The sequence below is a fragment of the Leptopilina heterotoma genome, unplaced genomic scaffold (assembly GCF_015476425.1).
Source record: "Leptopilina heterotoma isolate Lh14 unplaced genomic scaffold, ASM1547642v1 Lhet_100, whole genome shotgun sequence".
Taxonomy (NCBI): Eukaryota; Metazoa; Arthropoda; class Insecta; order Hymenoptera; family Figitidae; genus Leptopilina; species Leptopilina heterotoma.
In genome coordinates, this window is record NW_025110814.1 from 2,788,714 (window position 1) to 2,807,117 (window position 18,404).

An 18,404-nucleotide genomic window follows, 5' to 3' on the forward strand; every position below is an offset into this window, starting at 1 on the left:
GCTTACTGGTATCGAATGCAACTGATTTGTGCAATAAAATTTTTCCCCTGAGCCTTTTTCTATTTTTAAGAAATTTTTTTTAATTTTTGGGACCATTTTACCCCATAAACGAGGGGAACCGAAGGGTGTAGGGGGGCGCAAATTTTTTTACAGCTTACTGGTATCGAATGCAACTGATTTGTGCAATAAAATTTTTCCCCTGAGCCTTTTTCTATTTTTAAGAAATTTTTTTTAATTTTTGGGACCATTTTACCCCATAAACAAGGGGAACCGAAGGGTGTAGGGGGGCGCAAATTTTTTTACAGCTTCCTGGCTGTGAATGCAATCGATTAGTGCAATAAAATTTTTCCCCTGATCCTTTTTCTATTTTTAAGAAATTTTTTTTAATTTTTTGGACCATTTTACCCCATAAACGAAGGGAACCGAAGAGGGTAGGGGGACAAAAATTTATTTTTAGGTGTTGGTTATCATTTGGGACAATCTCACGTTGAAAAAAATTTACTTTTTTTATTTTTAATTTTTCGTTTTCAAAAACGTTTCGAACTTCAGCCTCATGTCATTGCATTTAAAATTTCGTCTATTTTTGTCGTTTAATATTATTTTAACACTTTAAACACATAAACAATAATTAAACTTTTTAAAATTTTCATTAGTTCGTATTATCCGAGTTTTCGGTTATCCGAGGTAGCACTTCCCCACATTACCTCTAGACTAATTACCTCGGATAATCGAGGTTCTATTCACTGTAAAAACAAAGTCTTCCTTTAAGCCCGAAATTTGTCTTTTTTCAAGGTGTAAACGGAAGTAGACCATGTTGGCTAAATGTCAGTAATGATTAGAAGTTTAAAAAGAATACTTCCCAATTGATACAAGTAAGGTGTTAAATGAACTGAAATTCAACTGTAAGCTATAGTAACAAGGCTAAAATTTAGCCAAACCATCTAGCTAAATTTCAGCCTTCTCACAAGCTTACAGTTGAATTTCAGTTTATTTAACACCTTACTTGTATCAATTGGGGAGTCTTCCGTTTACACCTTGAAAAAAGACAAATTTCGAGCTTAAAGGCGGTGTCAAAGTCGATGCGATTTTTGCATTGAAGCTCAATGCAAAAATCCAATCGACTTTGACACCGCCTTAAAGAAAGACTTTGTTTTTACAGTGTATGTTCATAATATTCTTGAATTTTATTAAAATAAACATATGTCACATTTAATTTCTTATAACAAACAACAATTATTAAAACTATCAGTGGAAATTTCTCTCTTTAAGATAAAGAATTTAATGCTAATGCACATATATATATATATATATATATATATATATATATATATATATATATATATATATATTAGGTGAAATTAAGATTATAAAATGTTTATAAACTTGTTTATAATCGAATTAAAATATTAACATACTAATAAACCTAAACTTTCTGTCTAAGAGTCACCAATTATAAATATAATTTATGGACTTATATATTATTAATAAAACACGAGTCAAAAGTAAACCGGCGACGCGACGCGCTATTCAGACTTTTCACGTTTGCAAATTGCGTACCTTGTGACGTCACAATCAACTGTTTCAGTCTCGCCAGACTTACAGTCAGCTGTTAGCCTACCTTATTAGAAGTTAATTTCATCTAACTTTTTATTAATACCATTGGATCTGAAATTAAGTCCGGTGTATTACAAATAAATTACAAACTGAGTTTTATTTAAGTAAGAGTACAACTAACTTTAATTTTCAGTTAGTTTTTATGATTAAATAAAGTTGATAGCTTAAGATAAGTCAAAAATTAAAACTAGCCACCATTAAATTTAAGACTTTGTTTTTACAGTATATTTATAATTTATTGTATTAAGATATTAAATCTATTACAAGAGTCCGTCTGAAACAGCTATAATAAATATCAATAATCATCCTCTAACAAAAGTGAATGTCGTTTTAGACTATGCGTAATAAAATGAACTAAATTTTTACAATGTAATACTGAATCAGTAAAAATAACCTTACAAAAAGGATCACAAATTAAATACTTTTCTCTCAAATCCGCGTACTTAGGACACTCCCACATAAAATGTTCTAATGATTCAGGTACATATTCATCACAAAGCGTACACATTGCTTCAGTTGAGAACCGATAAACTATTTTGTTGAATTTAAATCTTACTTCATTAAAATTTGAGAGTCTTAATTGAGACATAATTCGTGTAAAATGAATAGGGACTTGAAAGGTTAAATATTTTTCACATTTAAGCTCATTTAAATTAACAAGAAACTTATAAATTGGACTATTTCTAGAATCACTCACACGTTGAATGTCACTGTTAAAAGAAAGTTCTTTCATATTCTCACGTAATTGTTTCCAGTTGAGAGATGTAGGATCTTGATTTAGCCATATTTCTTCAATTCCGAGTCTGATGAACTGTTGTCTCATTAAGGATGCCCAGTTGTATTTTACAATGTTTCCTTTTTTATTGTCCTGAGCCAAGAGATTATTTAGGCATATTTTTGGAAATCTATAATCTTCCATGTTAACAATTCTAGACCACAGTTTAATTGCCCTAATCATTGCACTGTCACTTAATCTTGATACTCCAACCTCAATTCTAAGCATATAGCCTGGCGTAGTTCTAGGTAGTTCTAACAAATTGCGGAAATAAGCAGCTTGCAGTGAATTGATATCATCAAAATGCCTCAGTCCCCAAACTCCAGCACTGTATAAAAGAGTAGAAACACCCACTGCATCAAACAAACGATTTCTCGAGTCCCACGACGATACCTTTGCAGCCATAAAAGTTGACCAAATGGTTCCCAATGCCACCCTAGCTCTTGCTACCATGCTCTTGGCAGCCAAATTAAATAATCCTGATGTGGTTATTGGTATTCCTAGGTAAACGTAGCTTTTAACTCTTATCAATGGCTCTTCTCTATATTTGACAGCACGATATATTTTTGGTTTTCCGCCCTTTGAACAGACTAGTAGTTTCGTCTTCGATGTATTTACTTCTAAAGAGTTAATCCTACAATACTCTGACAATGTATCCAACATCTCTTGCATTTCGATAATGGAAGTAGTATTGAATACTAAATCGTCTGCAAAAAGTATTAATTTAATTTTCTTTGCTATGTCTGTGTGTCCCCTGCTTTCGAAGAATTCTACCATATCATACAAAAAGATCCCAAATAGTAGAGGACTTAACGAGTCACCCTGGAGGACTCCCTCTGTAATATCAATTTCCTCTGTTTTTTCAGCACAACCAATCTTTACTCGCATTTTGGCCTTTGAATAAAAATCCTGCATGACACGAATAATTGTTGCACTAACACCCACCTCATACAGCTTCTTCCAGAGAATCCTGTGGACAACCGAGGGGAAGGCTCTGCGAAAGTCGACAAAGACAAGAAACAATTTACCCTTGGGTTTCTGCAATTCGAGTTGGATTTTTGACGAAAGAATAAATATATTATCTTCACAAGATCTTTTCTTCCTAAATCCGCTTTGAGCCTCTGGCAATATATGGCACTCCTCTGCCCAAGTATTCAATCTTCCAGCGAGCGAGAATAGAGGTGAAGATTTTTGCTATTGAATTCATTAATGAGATTCCTCTATAATTCAACGGGTCCTTCGCATCACCCTTCTTGTACAGTAACATTACATCCGATTGACTCCAACTATGAGAGATTTCACCATCATTAAGAACTTTTTCGAATAAACTAATCATCAATTTCAGCCACTTCACAGGTAGACACTTAAAGAAATTATTGTTTATTCCATCAGGGCCTGGCGACTTGTTAAGTTTTAGTTTACCAATTACTTTAATCACTTTTTCCATACTTATTTCCCTATCAAGAAAAGGATGTTTACAGTCGTAATAAATTTCATTGGGCGATACAGCAGTGTCGTAGATTTCCTTATAGAAGCTTGTCCATTCCTCTTTCGAAATTATATTATTTTGGTATTTTTTCTTTTTGAAAAATTTCACTGCTTTCCAGAATTCTTTTGGATTTTTCGTATTACATATTGCTTCTTTATGCTTTTTTATATAATCATTTTTGGTGGTTCTCAATAATATAATGTGATCCTTCCTTGCCCTTGTGTAATTGTCTCGATCAATTGTATTTTTTGACTTAAACCATAGTCTACGATACCGATTCAAAATCACTTTTGAAGCCTTACAAGCACTATTAAACCAGGGTTTATTACTGCTTGTCATTGATTGCATTTTTATCGTTTGTTGCATCCCCGATTCAATTGCTGCCTTTTTAATATTTTCAATCAATAGATCATTCATTGTATCAATATCGTGTGGAATTTCATTTGATAATTCGTTTCCAAGGTCTGTAAGCAAATTCAAATACTCTTCTTCCCTTTCATCCGATACAGATCTTCCATTTAGGACAACGAATCCAAGGTTCTCCAGTATCTCATGAAGAAGATAACCTTTTCTGTCAGTAACATCATCTTTTGATCTTCTTATTTCAGAGAATGCACTATCTTCGAACAATTCCTTTTCAAACTGATTTAACGCACCAATTCTAGCATTCACGTCACCTCCCAATATACACAAACAGTCGCTGGTCCCAACAAAATTAAACAAGGATGATTGGAGTACCTCTACGTTTTCCGAGTAACTCGAGCCTCTCAAATACACGTTGATAATTATATATTTTTTACACTCTATGTAACAACTAAAAATCAGCCAACTTTCCTTAGATTCCAGTACTTAGCCTCCGCTAGCCCTGCCTCGAGCCTTATCTTTAACTGCTGGTTCTATTAGTGTTTTGTAGTGTGTCCCAAAGAAGGTAGGTAAACTGATTGAATCGCTGGTAAGCCAAGTTTCACACAAACATATTATCGCGTCACTTTTTAAGTATTTCTCGAAATCGTCATTATCTAAACTGAAAAAATTATTTATACCGTGAATATTCCAAAAGGTTATACCAACACAATTTTCCGATAAATCACACAAAATGTCTCTCTGAGAGAAGGAAGAACAAAAAGGGTCCCTGTCAACGTTTTGTTTAGAAATTTGACTTGCCTGACAGCTATTCACAAGATCGTCGAAATGTCTGGGAAGCCGTTCTACTCTGTGTCGCTTGTTCTAGGCTATAACTGTTCCTCACTTCCACTAATCCTTGATTATCCCTCCAAATAAAATTCTTGTCCTCACTTTAATCATCTGTTGCTTACTATTTGAAATGTTACGCACTTCTGCAATATTTGCTTCAACATTCAGTGATTCTTTCAAGAATTCGGCGACTTCTATCTTCGCATTCGAGGAGGTTACCAATCCACTAATGACAACATTATTTTTCTTGTCCGCACGATCCCTGATTTCCTCTCTTCTTTCTAGAAAACTAATTCTTTCCAAAAGAGAGGTTTTCTCTTTATCCCACTCTAAAACATGTCTGTCAAAATCTTTACGCAGTGCGTTCAACTCGTCCACCACTCTCGCAATGTTCTGTATTTGCTTTCGCGTTTCTTGATTTTTCCTATCCATCTCTTCAAGCTTCGCCAAAATAACATTTTCACTTGATTCATTCTTTTTCGACGAAAAACTAGTAATCTGAGGTTGTTTAGTGGTATCTCTTCTGGGGGGAGCCATTTTCGTTTTTCTAACAATTACGTGTTTACACGAGGCACACCTAACCTCAAAAATAGGCTGTACACAATTATGTTCTGAAACGTCACTTTAAGACCAATTACACAAAAAACAATAGTCACAACAGCTCCACCAACATCAATATCACCTCACAACAACAATTTTCAATTGATACGAGCCCAAAGAAAGAAATTATCAATATTTTTGTACTTAGCGAAAATGAACACGGTGCTCACACAATGCGCCACCTATCGGGACCCTTTTTACAGTATATACTGTAATTGGATTTTTTGCAATCATTTGTAATTGCTTTAAAATTCAATTTGTTTGAGTGTTTTTAACTAAAATTCTTTTATAGATCCATTATTTTTAATAAAACTAGTTAAATTTATATTTCTAATTAAATTCATTTAAAATTGAAATCTTACAAAATTTAAAAAAAAATTAAATTAATTAATTATTATTATTATTATTATTATTATTATTATTATTATTATTATTATTATTATTATTATTTATTATTTTTATTATTATTATTTATTATTTAATTAATTTTTTTTTTTTTAATTAAAATCTTTTAAAGTTGATCTACTTAAGAAAATTGTAAACGCAATTCTTTTAAAATTGAATTAATTTTGAATATGTATGTGAGAGACAGTAATATGTATGTGGAGAACACCAATACTGTATTTTAAAAACAACAATACAGTATTGCTGTTTCAGCTATACGTCCTAACCATACGAGTATGACAAAATCGACAATATCATTTTTTTCAGTGTGCTTTTAAGTTTTATAATTTCGAAGGAATTTTTTTGGACAAAATAAGGTATAAATTCCTATCCTTGTTAAAATAGTTGATATTGTCTATTTTATAGTATGTCGTAATTTTTAGAAAAGAAAGAAAAATTAAGTATAAGAACTGTACAGGATGTAACATCTACTTAGATGATTATTTCCTTGGATGATGACAACTGTTATCAAGACATCTACTAAGATGATTATTTCCTTGGATGATGGTTTGTACTACAAAGATTTCTATACTTCACCCAGAGGAGACTTATTGATTCTAAACATCAATAATTCACCGATAAAGACAACAAATGACGAACCAAGTCCAATACTAACGATATAAATCATCAGCATCTTAAAATGAATAATCTCGTTCTTCTCTATTGTTTCCAAGTCCACTATTTTCATCAACCCCTTCTCGTAATCAACCAATGTCACTTTCCACCGTTCCGTGAGTCCTGATTCCCTTATCAATAGAAAAAAATACTCAAACTTTTGCCTATACGGCGAACCTGGTTCAAGAGCAAATATCTGCATCGTCGAGTAAAAATTATCAGGTATAATATTCATTACCTCCTGATCCTTCCTGTTGTACTGCAATAAATACCAATCGGCAATTGTTTGTTTCATAACACAAGCAACATTCTTCCTCTCAATTAAATCCTTCAAACACAATTCAGGTAATTGAAATACTTTTCTTTTTCTGGCAACCATCTCAATTATCTCTTGATCCTTGGTTGATTGAATCAAATAGAATGTATTTATCTGCATACCAATGAAAAGATTCGATTTATTCAGATCCCTAAAGCTGTTAATTTTAAACTGATCCTCGGTCATAACACTAACACTTGTGAGCCATGCGAAAATTTCCGACGAAAAGAAAAAGGACATCCAAATCATGGTCATGAAGATAATTTTCTCGTGGAACTTTTTCGGCTCTTTGACTATCGATATTCCAAGTAGGATATTAATAATTACGTTGGGATTAAAAATTGTACGATCGAGTTTGAAGAGATGTTGAAGAACTTGATTTATTAGGATGATAATGATTACTAATGGAATTGCGTAGAAGACGGTTGTTTGCATTGATATTGAATGTGAATCGGTTAGTTTTGGTACTAAAGCAACAAGTTGTTCGTAATCAGCTTTTATTAATTCGATAATATAGTCTATTTTCTTTTTGTCGCGATCGTAACTGTCATGAGATGACATGGTACTTACGCTTAGGAGTTGCAATTGTCCATTCTGTAATTTATAGATAAAACCGGTTGATTTGCTTTTGTTATAGGAAAATTTGCCGTAAAAGTTGTCCTTTGATGGAACCATCAGTGGATAAAAATTCATTTGTTCAGAGAATATTTTCAATACGAACGCATCCTTTCCAGATGTTTCAATTGGATGATGAGTGGAATTTCTCTTCACGTATGCCAACGGTGGTAGTTGAAATATTCCAATCTTCAATGCATAACGATTCATATTTCGTAATTTGTCAGGAAATAGAACAGATCCTCGACTCAACTTTCCACTCTTGTAGCCGAAAAATGGATTCAGTTGATGGATCTTTGCACCGTTTCTCCTAATTTCAATTATGGTGACATCGATAAATTGTTCCGCTATCCACATTTTTCGGAGGAATTTCTCATCATCAATCGCCACCGAAAATCTGATAATGAGACATCTTGGGCGAATTTTCGTGCGTGACAAAAGGGCAATTTGCTTCATTGATTTCTCGACTTTTAAGAAATTTTCGTCTACAATAAGAAATAATGTCGTGTCTCGTACATTTAACACTGTTTCAAAGTTGAAAAAATCCTCAATATTCTCATCATGGAAGTGCAAAGTACTCGACTGTATTGTTGGTAACTTTTGCTGAATTTTTTTCACGATAGCAAATTGTCTAGAAGCCCAACCATCAGTAACGTTGTCAGTGAGCAACAAAGTTTGATGAACATCAAAATTAATCGAGTTTACTACGACATCGAATATTTGAAGATCTACTGTCTCATCTCTATAAATGTTTTCATATTTCCGCAAAGTTGTTTTGTCACTTTTAGCAAAAATAAACGGTAGAAAGGAAAAGATGATTTTGAAAGAAATCAGCATTTTTAATTCTTGGATTGAAGCTGAAGAAGACGAAGAACAAGAATAAAAAGAAGAACTCAAGATGCATGGAAGTCTTTTTACGGAAAATTTTAGCTCAATTCGAATAGTTTTTAAAAAGAAGGTTAAGCGTTCTTTAATAAAAGTAATAACTTGCACTGTAGGTGACGAAATGACAACATGGACTCAAAACCTTATGCGACATGCGAACATGCAATTTGCGCCTTTTTAAATAATTGCACACACCAACTTTTTATTTACAATCAGTGACCTTGTTAAACCTGCTTATTTTCTGCGCATTCTTTTAAAGAATTCTACGAACTGTGTAACTTATTCGATATAATAATAACTTTTTCTGTAACTTAAAAGTTTATGCAAAAACATTAACCTTTTCTATCAGTGGAGGAAATATTAAAATTTCCAAATAATTACTGCTTCTTTCTCGGATTTTTTAAAAATAAAATCTCATATCCATTCGTGAAATCCTAACTTTTTAATGTCGAATAGTAATTACAATTTTTTGGGTTTTAAAATAAAAAAATTGAGTTGAATATATCGACAAATTGCATATACGTAAAATGAACTAAAATTGGTCTTTTCATTAAAACTATAATATTGTCTATAAGCTTAAATTATTCCTCAAAGACTTCAAAAAATTCTTTAGTTTTCAAAATTACTTTCAGCGAATAACTACAGTAAATTAAAGCTGACCGAGAGCTAAAATCATTTTTTTATATTATAGATAAGAATATTGTTACTGTAACATCTTCAAAATTATTTTCATCATTTCAATTCAATTATTATTTTCTTCAATTTTTAACTAAAATTCTTCTTTAAATCAATTATTTTTAATAATTTTTGAAAAAGTTCTTTGAAAATTTTCAAATCTATTTGTTGCTAGGAACTCACTCGTGCTTAATTACAGAAAATTAAAAAGAGAAATCCAAACGTGAAATTGAATTTAAAGAATTTTTCAATTAACTAAAGGATAATTTTTAAAATTTTAGTTTACATAATTCAGAGAGATTATCAATCCAACTAAAATTGATGATAAGAATATTTAACTGCTTTTTCCGATTCTTAAAGACTTAAAAAGTTGTAAAAGAAGCCTTAAACAATTTTCTAGAAAAGCCAAAAAGATGAAAGTTTCTACAAGGGGCTTTAATGAAAACAATAGCCAAAATTCTGTGGAAGAAAGGCATAACAGCATAACTGACATTTTTATCAAATTTAAGATAACATCAGATTTGTATATATTTAATATTGCTCTTCAAAGTTCAATAGCTGAAAAATCATTAAAATGGTTATTAATGTAGAAAATAATGGAAAACATAATCGCATAATTGCGTTTTTGACAAAAAGAGACCTGCATAATAACATAACTGCATGCTGCTTAAAAAACAATTGACATAATTAAAAATGAAAATAATCTTTATGAATAAAAACAATAAGAATTTTGTAATAAAATGTTTTTAGTAAAATACATTTTTCGTACTTTAAATTTAATATATATTTATTTTAATAAAACTGGAACAAATTTTTTATAGCATAAATTGTGCATTTAATTATGTACTTATTTTTAAGGGTATTTCTATTCTAAAAAATTTTGGAAAGTATTTCAAAAAATAAATTGAAAAATTTTTCAAGTTGAACAGTAAAGTAAATTTTTTTTCTCGTTTCAGTAAATTAAAAACATTTAAAAAAAAAATTTTGTAACTAAATAAACTCTTATAATTTTTTCTAACGAATTAATAGTTTAATTTGTCTTTGTGTGAAAAATCTTTTTAATTATGACAAATCAAACCAAAATAAATTGTGACATTAAAAGTGTCTGAAGTTGGACTCATATACAATCTGAACTTGCATAACCGCATAAGTGCAATAAAACTCATGATTCCGATGAAAAATTATCAAAATTTATATCAAATCGTGTGTTTTATTAAATGTTATAAAAGAATTTTGAAAATATATTAAATAATAATACTAAATGCAAAAGACCGAACAAATCTGTTGATTTTCTGAATTTACAGAAGTGAGAGAACATTAAAATTAATTTATCTCGAAATCATGACAAATGCAGTTATGCTGTTATGCCTTTCTTCCACAGAATTGTCAAGAAAATACCAAAAACAACTAATGGATAATTATCGAATTTTATGAAACGTACATTAATAGCAAGATAAGGTTAGACATTGTTAAAAAATTATATCACAAGTTCATAAAATTAAAGTCGCATTCATTTTTTATAAAGCAGCGAACCCAGTCTTCGAAGACTAGAAATAAAATATTTGAGACAAATAATCCCTTTTAAGAGAATATTCCCAGGGAATATTCTCTTAAGATTTTCATGAAATTCTCAAGAAATAAACGTAAAATTTAAGCAAATTTCCCAGGAATAAATTTTTCAGAGAATTTTCTTGTGGGCATTAATTCCAAAGAAATTCACGAAAATTTATCAGGCATTTTTTTATGTGGTTACTTTTAATTGCTTTAGATTCTTCTAGAAAATTGCAATTGGAACAAGATGGTATGGCACATAAATGCTTATACTACTAAAAATCTCAAAAAATTCTTATACAAAAATTGTTATTAAAAGAAATAAAATAATTACGTGCACAATTTTTAATACGACTTATTTTGCATACGATGACCTTGTCAGCACTGTAAAGCACAGAGAAAATTTTTGATGAAAATTCAAAATTTTATTTTTGAAAACAGACGTCAGATTCGTAATCAGTGACCCTAAAAACCCCCGAATAACAAGTTATAAGCGAATCCATTAGATTTTAAAAAATCTGTCCTCCATGTTGGATCCGCCATTTTGAATTTTGGAAATCTAACCTCAGATTTGTAATCAACGACCCCTAAAATCCCGGGTAAGAAGTTTTAAGCGAATCCATTATATTTTTAAAAATATGTCCTCCATATTGGATCCGCCATTTTGGATTTTAAAAAACTGTCACTCGGCATTTGATTTAAAAGTTTTTATTTTTAACTAAAGTTTAATCTTATAGCTGGTTATTCAAACGCAAACCATTTTTGGGGCATTGTCAAAGAATGCATTACAAAATAAAAAAAATTTATTGAATAATTGAATGTTTTTTAAAATTGAATTCTCATAAAGAATTTTATTAGCAAATCTTTAAATATTTAAATTCTTTCGACGAATTTTAATAAAATTTCTAAAAAAATTACATTTTTCTAGGAGTTTGATTAAAATTCGTCGAAAGAATTGAATTATTTAAAGATTTGCTAATAAAATTCTTTATGAGAATTCAATTTTAAGAAACATTCAATTATTCAATAAATTATTCAATAAATTCTGCGATGAGTTTTATTATTTATGAAAATAATCGAATTTCTAAATAGAATTTTATTATTTTTGAACATAATTAAATTTCGGCGAAGAATTTTATTACTCTTGAAAATAATTTTGAATTCCTAAAAAGAATTTTATAATTTACGAAAATAATTGAATCTTTGTAAAAAACTTTAATATTCAAGAAAATAATATAATTCTTAAGAAAATAATTTTTAAAAACTTTGTTAATATTTGAATTCCTGTGGAATTTTTATTATTTATGAAAATCATTGAATTGAAGAAATTTTTTTTAAATAATTGAAATTTTGCAATGAGTTTTACTATTTATGAAAATAATTGAATATATTGCGAAGAAATTTTTAAAAATAAAATTATAATTACGTTGACTAACTTCTCTTGATTATTTTCGAAAAATTTAAATAAAGTGAAAGAATTTAATTTTTTATAGAATGTAAAGAAATTTCAATTATTTGTTTATAAAAATTCAATTATCTCGAAACAATAGAATTGAAAAATTTCAAAAATCTTATTTTTCAGAATTTTCAAAAAAAATTTGCGAAAATTCAATTTTATTAAAAAAAATTTAAAAAGTGTATCTTTTTTTAAATTAACTAATAAAAATTTTAATTACCTATTAATCTTTGCACTAAGAAACATGAATACATTAGAATGTGACTCTTTATATAAAATTCAATTATTTTTCAATTATTAAATCAGAATACTTTGAAAATTCGATTTGTTAAAAAGTTTTTAATGAAATTCTTTAACAAATTAAATTTTTTTTGTCAATTGTATTTCACAAAATTTCTATTAATTGGATAATTTTTTGAAAAATTTATTTACATCCTACATTTGAATCAGTGACTGATTTTTTACTTATCAAATTAATTATTTTTAACTAATTCAAATTTAGAGAACAGTATTTAAATATCTATAAAAATTTTAATAAAAAGCGATTTTTTAAAAACAAATTAAAATAATAAAACTTTTTTTAATTTGGTGAAAAAATTCCCGGTTTGGTATAAAATTCCCGGCTTATTCCCGGTTAGTAGACACCCTCTGTGAAAGTCTTGAAATTGTCATGATACGTGCTTTCTTTAATAATTTTGAATCTGCTTTTGAATGTCTTGACATGTTGAATGAACATGACAGTTCAGTATTCACTTTCTTTAGTGTTAGCATATAGGATGCTACACTAAAGAAAGTGAATACTGAACATGACAATTTCAAGACATTCAAAATTAACAGCAAAACCTACAAAATGCCTTGAACTTGTTCATAAATAATGGAACACCTTCAAGAGCAACTTTGCAAAACAAAAGGAATTAGCACCTTTAACCACCAAGGACAGTGCCCGGTCTGGAATTTAAAAAGAATCACTTACCGATCCAAGAACTTCATTCTCGTTGGCGACATAGGGCGTCTCTTTGATCTGTTCCTCCTCCTCCTCTTTGACCGAACCCTCCGACTCGCTCTCACTGGCGCTGATCTCGACATCGGCGACAACTCCATTCTCCGGTTGGCTGATATCGTCCAGGTCTGTGTGCGAGGTGTATACAGGATCTAGCGTTACTACTTGACGGGTCGCGTACTCTAGGGCATGGACAGAAGGACTGGTCATGCGGCGGATGGGATTAATAGATGGTACAGATAGAGAAAATGGCGATGATGAAGAATTGGCATTATTAGCATTAATATTTAAGCAATCGAAATTAATATCATCGTCGTCGGCTGCTGCTGCTGCATCCGTTTCGTTAAATGTCGCCGAGCGACCAAGTAATTTTTCCCAATAGGAAACCGCATGGCAGAGATGTTGAAACATGGGCGTTGGCGAGGGACAAACACTTTTTGAATCGCGTTGTGCAATAAATGGCGATATTGGCTGAGGACACGATAGCAAGCGACGTTGTGGTGTTGTCGGTGTACGTGGTGCGTAATGATTCAAACAAATTTGAGGAACGTCATCGTCAATGTCATCTGTCTCTTTTTTTCGTGACGTCGTCATTTTTTGATGATCATCAACGTTTCGCATTAATGACAGCAAAAAAAATTATTCTACCATTAAATGACGATTTTTAACATTTTCGTTATATCTACTGTTTGTCAATTTGTTCCACAGATTAGAATCTACGACTCGAGAAAAAATAATCTTTTTCAACATCTTTACTCAAAAACTAACTAATTTTCCTTTTAAATCAAATTTCTCGATTTTTCATTGAAAACAACTTTGACATTGCCTTAAGATTGTTCGCAAATGCGAAAAATTTGTAACGTAAATAAAAAAACTATTCAAAAATAATACGAACAAAGAAAGATTGACTTCTAAAATTTCCTTATGCTACATTGTATTTCTTAATTGCAAACAAATTGAACTTTAATGACGCGCTATTATTTTCAAATTAATCAACGATTAAACGACCCAAATAACGAAATATTACAAGGCTCGAACCATTTACGGATCAATTACTGAAAAAAATATAACCAGTCCGAGTAAAATAAGAGAACATTTATTTAAAACTATAAATTAAATTTTTTCATAACTATAAAACATGAAAATATCGATCACTCCGAGTCTTCGACTCGAAGTTATCAATTTCTTCATGCTTTATAATAACTAAAGATGACCGAGCGATAAAATAATTATTTTATATTATAAGAATATTGTACATCTTCAAAATTAATTTCATTTCAATTCAATTATTATTTTCAAGAATTTTTAATTAAAATTCTTCTAAATCAATTATTTTTAATAATTTTCGAAAAAGTTCTTTGACAATTTTCAAATTCATTTGTTTAAAATATTAAATTTTACGAAATTTCAATTATTTGCAAATTCTTCAATTAAAATATTAGAAAATAAAAACTTCAAATATAAAAAAAAAATTCAATTAAACTTTTTCAAAAAAATTAATTTCAAAATTTGATTATTTCTAAAAATTCACGCTATATTGCTTTAAATATTTAATTCTTATCTAAAACTTTAACTGAAATTCATTTTTAAATCAATTTTTATTAGAAAATTCTATCAGAATTCAATTATTTAAAAACAAAAACTAATAATTTATTAAATAATTTAATGTTTCTTAAAATTGAATTCTCATAAAGAATTTTTTCAATACATTTTTAAATAATTGAATTCTTTTGACGAATTTTAATAAAAAATTTTAAGAATAATAATTACATTTTTCGAGAAATTCGATAAAAATTGTATTAAAAATAATTAAAATTCTACGATGAGTTTTATCATTTATGAAAATAATTTAATCCAAAAAAATTTATGAAAAATTTGAAAATAAAATTGAATTCCTATGAAATTTTTATTATTTATAAAAATAATTTGTAATTTCTCGAAAATTAATTTTTTTTTTAGTGTTTTTAACTAAAATTCTTTTATAAATCCAGGTATTATTAATAATTTTTGAAAAAGTTCTTTGAGAATTTTCAAAAAAAATTAATTCCTTTGCAGAATTGTTAGTTAAAAGTATCAAAAATTAAAATTTTCAAAGATTTTAATAATGAAACATTTTCAATATTCAATTATTTCTAAAAATTCAAGCTATAATATTTTAATATTCAATTACAATCTAAAATTTTAAGTGAAATTAATTTTTAAATCAATTTTTATTAGAAAATCCTACTAGAATTCAATATTATTTAAATAAAAAAAAATTTATTGAACAATTGAATTCTTTTGACGAATTTTAGTAAAAGTTTTAAGAATATAATTACATTTTTCGAGGAATTCCATTAAAATTGTATTAAAAGTAATTGAAAATTAGCATTGAATTTTATTACTTATGAAAATAATTGAATTCCTAAAAAGAATTTTATTTACGAAAAAATTGAATCCCTGTAAAAAATTTATTATTTGTAAAAATAATTGAATTATTTAGAATAAATTTATAAAAAATTTGTAAATAATTGAATTCCCGTGGAATTTTTATTATTTTATGAAAATAATCAAGTATTTGCGTAGAATTATATTAACATTTTTTTAAATAATGTAATTCTTTTGGAAAATTTTGATTAAAATAGTAGATATTGAAAATCAATAATTTGAGGAAAATTTTTGAAAATAATTGAAATTTAGCCAAGAATTTTATTAAAATTTTTGAAAATAGAATTTCGGCGAATAATTTTATTATTTCTAAAAATAATTGAAATTTTAACGAGAATTTTTAGAAAATTTTGAACATAATTGAATTTTTGCAAAGAATTTTATTACTTTTGAAAATAATTGAATTTCTGCAATCATTTGTAATTTCTCTGAAATTCTCCAAATTATATCGTACAATTTACGAACTTTTCGTCCTTTTTCAATGAAATTACGGAATTTAGGGACCTTTTTTTCAACAAAACTTGCTTTTAAAGAACTTTATGGGATTTACGGACCTATAGTTCGAGCCCTGATATATTACTGAAAAAACTGAAATTTCGAAAATTAATACTTTATTTGTATACTTCTATATTTTAAGAAAACCAAATCCATTTTTTTAAATAAAATAAGATTTCGAAAAAGAAAATATTTTTCGTTTCAAAAATAAAACCTAAATTTGCCAATTTTTAGCGAAATAGAAAAATGAAGAAAAAATCGAAATAAAGAAATAAAGAAAGGAAGAAAAATTTTTCAAAATGTGACAAGGTAGAAAAAAAGTGGAAAAATATTTTTAAAAAAACAATGTTCGTGATAAAAGGAGAAAAATGAGAGGAAAATATTTCGAAGATTTGATACAATTGGAAAAGTATACAAAAAGAGATTCATATTGTATTAGTGAAGAAATCGAAAGTTAATTTTTCCAACGTTTTTTTAGTGGGCAAGGAACAGTTGATTAAAATCACATGCAATTTTCTGTGGTATTTACAAATTAACAGAAGCAAAATTTTGAAAAAATCTCTCTAAAATATGAAAAATTTGAACTTTATTTTTTTATTATTCACAGTTTTAATATCAAATTGAGACAAAAAAAGAATCAAAAGTGTTGCGAAGCAACGTATTGATTTTTTTTTGTCTCAATTTGATATTCTTAAAAAAGCTGTGTTATTATTTTTCAATTATTGATATTTTTTATTTTAAAAAAAAATACTTTTTATATTTTTTTTATTACTTTTTAATTGACATTAAAGAAACGAAAAAAAATTTAATATTATTAATATTTTTTAATTAATATATATAAGATGTTATTGTTTTTTGGATTGTAATCAATTTAGTTAGATGTTGATTTGTTTATTATTTTTTAATCCATATTAAAATCATTTTCAAGCACGAAGCTTTTCGTCCATCAACGATGGACCTCATCAGGTGAAATTCGAAAATTCAAAATTAATAGGATCTCTTCTCTCACATGTCGTCATTCTTTTATAAAAGTGATATGAACATTGTAAAAAAACATTGTTGTGAATCCTTACAAATGTTTAACTTTTTCCAAAAAATAAATTAAATTAAAAAGGTGGGAAATAAAAAACCACATGTATAATTTAAATCAAATGTAATTAAAAAAAAAATCACTTTTATAAATGAATGACGACATGTGAGAGAAGAGATCCTATTAATTTTGAATTTTCGAATTTCACCTGATGAGGTCCATCGTTGATGGACGAAAAGCTTCGTGCTTGAAAATGATTTTAATATGGATTAAAAAATAATAAACAAATCAACATCTAACTAAATTTTTTAATTAATATTAAAAAATAGAAGATTGAAAAATAATTTTCGAAGAGAAATTTTTTCAAGGCAAATGAAAAAAAAGACAAAGAGATATTTTTGTCGAGTGTATGCAAAAAATTGCGCCAAGCTCTTGGAATTTGTGGGAAAAAAAAATTACCGTGTTCATTGAAATGTTTCTCGTAATCCGCTTCACTCCATTGAGTCTCGTGGGTGGTTGTCGAATCATGTTGAGGAGAACGAGGAATTGCACTCGTTGAACGGACAATCAAAGATGAACAGCGAAGCGACAATTCAAGAGCGTCAAGCCAGCATTTACCTGCAGCTTGCGATGGAGCTCTGAATATTAAATACGATGTTGGCAAAGGTTGAACGACAGCGCCTGCAAAAAAAGAAACGAAGAGGAAAAATAGAATCGAAAATAAATTGTTTCTCTTTTTCAATTTCTAGAATTTGTATTTTATTTCCTAAACAAACGTTTTTTTATCGAATTTTTAAATTTTTAATTCCAAGTTTTTTATTCTTATTTATCGATTTTTTACTTTCTTATCGCCCTTTTTTGTTCTAATTCTTCTTAAATTAAATTTTTTATTTCTATTTTCGACTTTTTATTTTCTTATTTCCTGTTAATTTTTTACTTTTTTTTACTTCTTTTTACTTTATTTCCTTTCTATTTTAATTTTTATAAAATTTTTCTCCAGGGTTTCAACAAAAATTTTATTTTCTCTTTCCCTGACTTTTCCCTGATTTCAAGAAAAAATTTTGCGTTTTTTAATGAGCCTAAAGAATATTCCAATTCACTCTAAAAATAATTAGATACTCAAAAAAATGTTCTAATACATTTACTTGCGAATTTCTTTAATTATAAAATTATTCGAAAATATCAATAACTTCTTTTTCAAATAAATATTTAATCATTATTTT

General features: G+C 28.3%; 1 protein-coding gene across 5 annotated transcripts in view; it reads right to left on the reverse strand.

The window, feature by feature from the left end:
- Positions 1–18,404, reverse strand: part of LOC122498807 (oxysterol-binding protein-related protein 8) — a 70,844-nt gene that overhangs the window by 35,940 nt on the left and 16,500 nt on the right. For 4 of the 5 annotated variants that reach the window (XM_043606748.1, XM_043606729.1, XM_043606739.1 and 1 more), the window contains 2 exons: positions 17,641–17,862; positions 13,203–13,411 (listed from right to left, as the gene is read on the reverse strand). In XM_043606748.1, the coding sequence (XP_043462683.1) occupies positions 13,203–13,411; positions 17,641–17,862 (431 nt within the window). The remainder of the gene's footprint in view (positions 1–13,202; positions 13,412–17,640; positions 17,863–18,404) is intronic. The other variant, XM_043606757.1, reaches the window with a different exon arrangement.